The following is a 3,704-nucleotide window of genomic DNA, read 5'->3' as shown; positions in this document are numbered from 1 at the left end:
GCAGGTCGAGGCTGCTGCGGTGGCCGGGAGCGGCCTCTGAACGCCAGTCTGGGCGACAGAGTGAGACTCCAACTCAAAAAAAAAACAAAAACAAAAAACAAACTGGAGAGAAGCTGGGAGAGGTCTCAGGGGGAAAGGCGGTGAGCAAAGGGGCGGTGTCAGATTCACCCCAGCTCAGGGCCGCAGCCTCCCCTCCTCGCTGGGGTTGGCAGTGCCAGGGTTGCCCCTCAGAGAAGGGGCACCCTGGGGCATCTGGGCGAGTGGGAGAGGACTTCTCGGGAAACGGACCTTCGCGTGCCACCAGGTTCTTCGTGAACTTCGTGGTGGGACAGGACCCAGGGTCAGACATCGCCTTGCACTTCAACCCCCGCTTCGACGGCTGGGACAAGGTGGTCCTCAACACGCTGCAGGGCGGCAAGTGGGGCAGCGAGGAGAAGAAGCGGAGCATGCCCTTCCGCAAGGGTGCCGCCTTCGAGCTGGTGTTCATGGTGCTGGCAGAGCACTACAAGGTGGGCGCCCGGGGCCTCCCTGGCTCCCTGCTTCCCTCTCTTCTTCCTTCCTCCCTCCCTCCTTCTCGCCTCCTTTCCTTTTTCTCTTCTTTTCCTTCCTGCCTGTTTTTAGAAATTCCTCTTCCATCTCCCTTTCTGTTCATCTCTGCCCTCCACACTGTGAGCCTTTTTCTGTGTTTCCCGTGTCTCATCTCGTCCCTTAGGGTTCTTGTAAAATGTACGCTTTGACGAAAGTAGAGCCCCCTGTGTCTCCTGCACCTGCCAGCGGTTGTCACCCCCAGGTCCCTCTACCACCCCCTCGCCCTCCCGTATTATTTGACGGCAAATCCCAGTCATCACATACTTCACCCATATATATTTCCATCTTAAAAACACGGCCAGGCTGGACACGGTGGCTCACACCTATAATCCCAGGACTTTGGGAGGCCGAGGTGAGAGGATTGCCTGAGCTCACGGGTTCGAGACCAGCGTGGGCAAGTTGGTGAGATCTCATCTCTACAATAAATACAAAAATTAGCTGGGCGTGGTGGCGCATGCCTGTAGTTGCAGCTACTTGGAGGCTGACGTGGAAGGATCACTTGAACCCAGCAGGTTGAGGCTGCAGTGGCTGTGAGTGTGCCACTGCACTCCAGTCTGGGCAACAGAGTGAGACTCCAACTCAACTCCCCCCCCCAAAGAAAAACACATGACCACAGTGCCATGGCCACACCTGAAAATGAGCGGTGCTTCCTTAGGGCCTTGCCATGTCCTGTCCCATTCCATTTATCTCCTGAGTGCTGCAGTGTTGGTCTTTTTCCACTGTGTGTTGGAATTGGGGTCTCTACAAGGCCCCATGTGGTGATGAGTAAGCAAGTCATTTCCGATGTTTTGTTTTTGTTTTGAGTTGGAGTCTCACTCCGTCACCCAGACTGGAGTGCAGTGGCCGCTCCCGGCCACCGCAGCCTCGACCTGCTGGGCTCCGGCGATCCTTCCGCCTCAGCCTTCCAAGTACCTGGAACTACAGGCGCGCGCTACCACGCCCAGCTAATTTTTTGACTTATTGTAGAGATGAGGTCTCGCCAAGTTGCCCAAGCGGGTCTCGAACCTGCGGGCTCAGGTAATCCACTCACCTCAGTCTCCCAAGGCATGGGTTTACAGGCTGAGCCACCGAACCTGGCCATTTCTGATGTTTTATGGAAGTTTGGCCACGTCGAGATGTGCATGCCTCATGGACACAGCTGGTTGGCTTTTCATAGCGAGAATATACCCGTGTTTCCAGCACCATCCAGCCCCAAAGCCCCTTGGCCCACTCAGTTCCCTCCTGACCTCTCTTGGCTTTCTATTTCTACACTTTTTTTTTGAGTCGGAGTTTCACTGTTGCCCAGGCTGGAGTGCAGTGACACGCTCACGGCCACTGTAGCCTCGACCTGATGGGCTCAGGTGAGCTTTCCGCCTCAGCTTTCCAAGTGGCCGGAACTACGAGGTGTCTGCCACCACCACATCTGGCTATTTTTTATTTATTTCTTAGAGGAGAGATATCGCCAAGTTGCCCAGGCTAGTCTTGAACCCGTGGGCTCAGGCAATCCTCTCACCTCCACCTCCCAAAGTGCTGGGATTACAGGCATGAGCCGCCATGCCTGGCAATGAACTGAATTTTAACTCCAGCTTGACCTCTGAACTGTGGACTGGGAAGGTCCTTGACTCTGAGGCTGTCCCAGCTCACTCCCAAGACTTTTGACCTCAAGTGAAGAAAACCCCTATTTCTCCCTTCCCAAAGTCACACATGCTAACTGCTTCTCCCTGCCCTCCAGGTGGTGGTCAATGGAAGTCCCTTCTACGAGTATGGGCACCGGCTGCCTCTGCAGATGGTCACCCACCTGCAGGTGGATGGGGACCTAGAGCTCCAGTCAATCAACTTTATTGGGGGCCAGTCCCCCACACCCCAGGTGTGTGCCGTCCCTTCCCTTAACTGTGTTCTTCCCTTCGTAATTTAGTACCACGTTTTTTTCTTTCCCAAGCAACTGTTCTGTGGTAGTCTCTCTGCTGAGTGGTGCCAGGGACCTAGGGGTGACTAAGACAGTCCACTGGGAGGACAGACCCATCCCAGACAGTGCTGGCTGCGAGTGGTCAGGGCCATGTGTGAGGTACAGGTGAAGAGGTTGGGCCCTGGCCTAGGCACGGCTAGAGACACAGGGGTGACTAAGACAGCCCTGGGCCCGGGCCTCACAGGGCTCACGGATATGGCCTCTGACAGTGACAACCTAGAAATGGTCTAGGCCGGGAGGAGAGAGACACAGCAGGTTTGGAGAGTCTAGAGGAAGGGCCTGACCTAGTCATGGGGTCTGGAGGGCTTCCTGGAAGAGGAGTGCGTAAGCTGAGTCAGGAAGTGATGATAAGGAGGAGGAAGAGCACATGAAGAGTGAACAAATTCATGAAGGTTGCTGAACACCGTTAGTCACCTGGGAAATGCATTTTTTTTTTTTTAAGTTGGAGTCTCACTCTGTCACCCAGACTGGAGTGCAGTGGCCGCTCCGGGCCACCGTAGCCTCGACCTGCTGGGCTCCGGCGATCCTTCTGCCTCAGCCTTCCAAGTAGCTGGAACTACAGGCGCGTGCTACCACACCCGGCTAATTTTTGATTTATTGTAGAGATGAGGTCTCGCCAAGTTGCCCAGGCAGGTCTCGAACCTTCAGGCTCAGGAAATCCACTCACCTCGGCCTCCCAAAGCACGAGATTACAGGCCGAGCCACCAAGCCCAGCCAGAAATGCACTTTTAAACCGCAATGAGCCCCCGCTGAACACCCACCAGAAGAACCTAACAAAATAGGGATGCAACACCAGCTGCTGATGGACACGTGGGTCAGCTGACCCTCCCGGGCACAGCCAGGGGGCATTGGTACATGCTTCTTGGAAGGTGGCAGGGCAGCATCTGTAAAGGTTGAACGAATGTGCCCAATGGCCTAGAAACCCCGTTCCCGGGCATACTCCCGGCAGCACCATTTATAAAAGCCCCAGACTCCAGATCCCACCGTATTCTTCAGCGGGCCAGGGAGTCAGTACCCGTGTTCATCATCCAAAGGCGAGGATGAGCAAGTTACAGCCACACACAACAGGAGCGCTGACTCCCAGAATCAGCTGTGGAGACAAAAAAGCAAGTTTGCTAGCCGGGCTCGGTGGCTCAGCCTGTAATCCTGCGCCTTTGGGAGGCTGAGGTGA

At 55.4% G+C, this 3,704-nt stretch overlaps 1 protein-coding gene across 1 annotated transcript in view; it reads left to right on the top strand.

Moving 5' to 3' along the window:
- Positions 1-3,704, top strand: part of LGALS4 (galectin 4) — a 9,055-nt gene that overhangs the window by 2,378 nt on the left and 2,973 nt on the right. Inside the window, exons 3-4 of the mRNA XM_008074384.2 lie at positions 305-509; positions 2,300-2,434. Of these exons, the coding sequence (XP_008072575.1) occupies positions 305-509; positions 2,300-2,434 (340 nt within the window). The remainder of the gene's footprint in view (positions 1-304; positions 510-2,299; positions 2,435-3,704) is intronic.

This window comes from Carlito syrichta, unplaced genomic scaffold (assembly GCF_000164805.1).
Source record: "Carlito syrichta isolate Samal-C Ts95f unplaced genomic scaffold, Tarsius_syrichta-2.0.1 Scaffold316424, whole genome shotgun sequence".
In the NCBI taxonomy this organism is placed as follows: Eukaryota; Metazoa; Chordata; class Mammalia; order Primates; family Tarsiidae; genus Carlito; species Carlito syrichta.
Note: the sequence above shows the minus strand (reverse complement) of the source record. Positions and strands in the feature narration are given on the sequence as shown.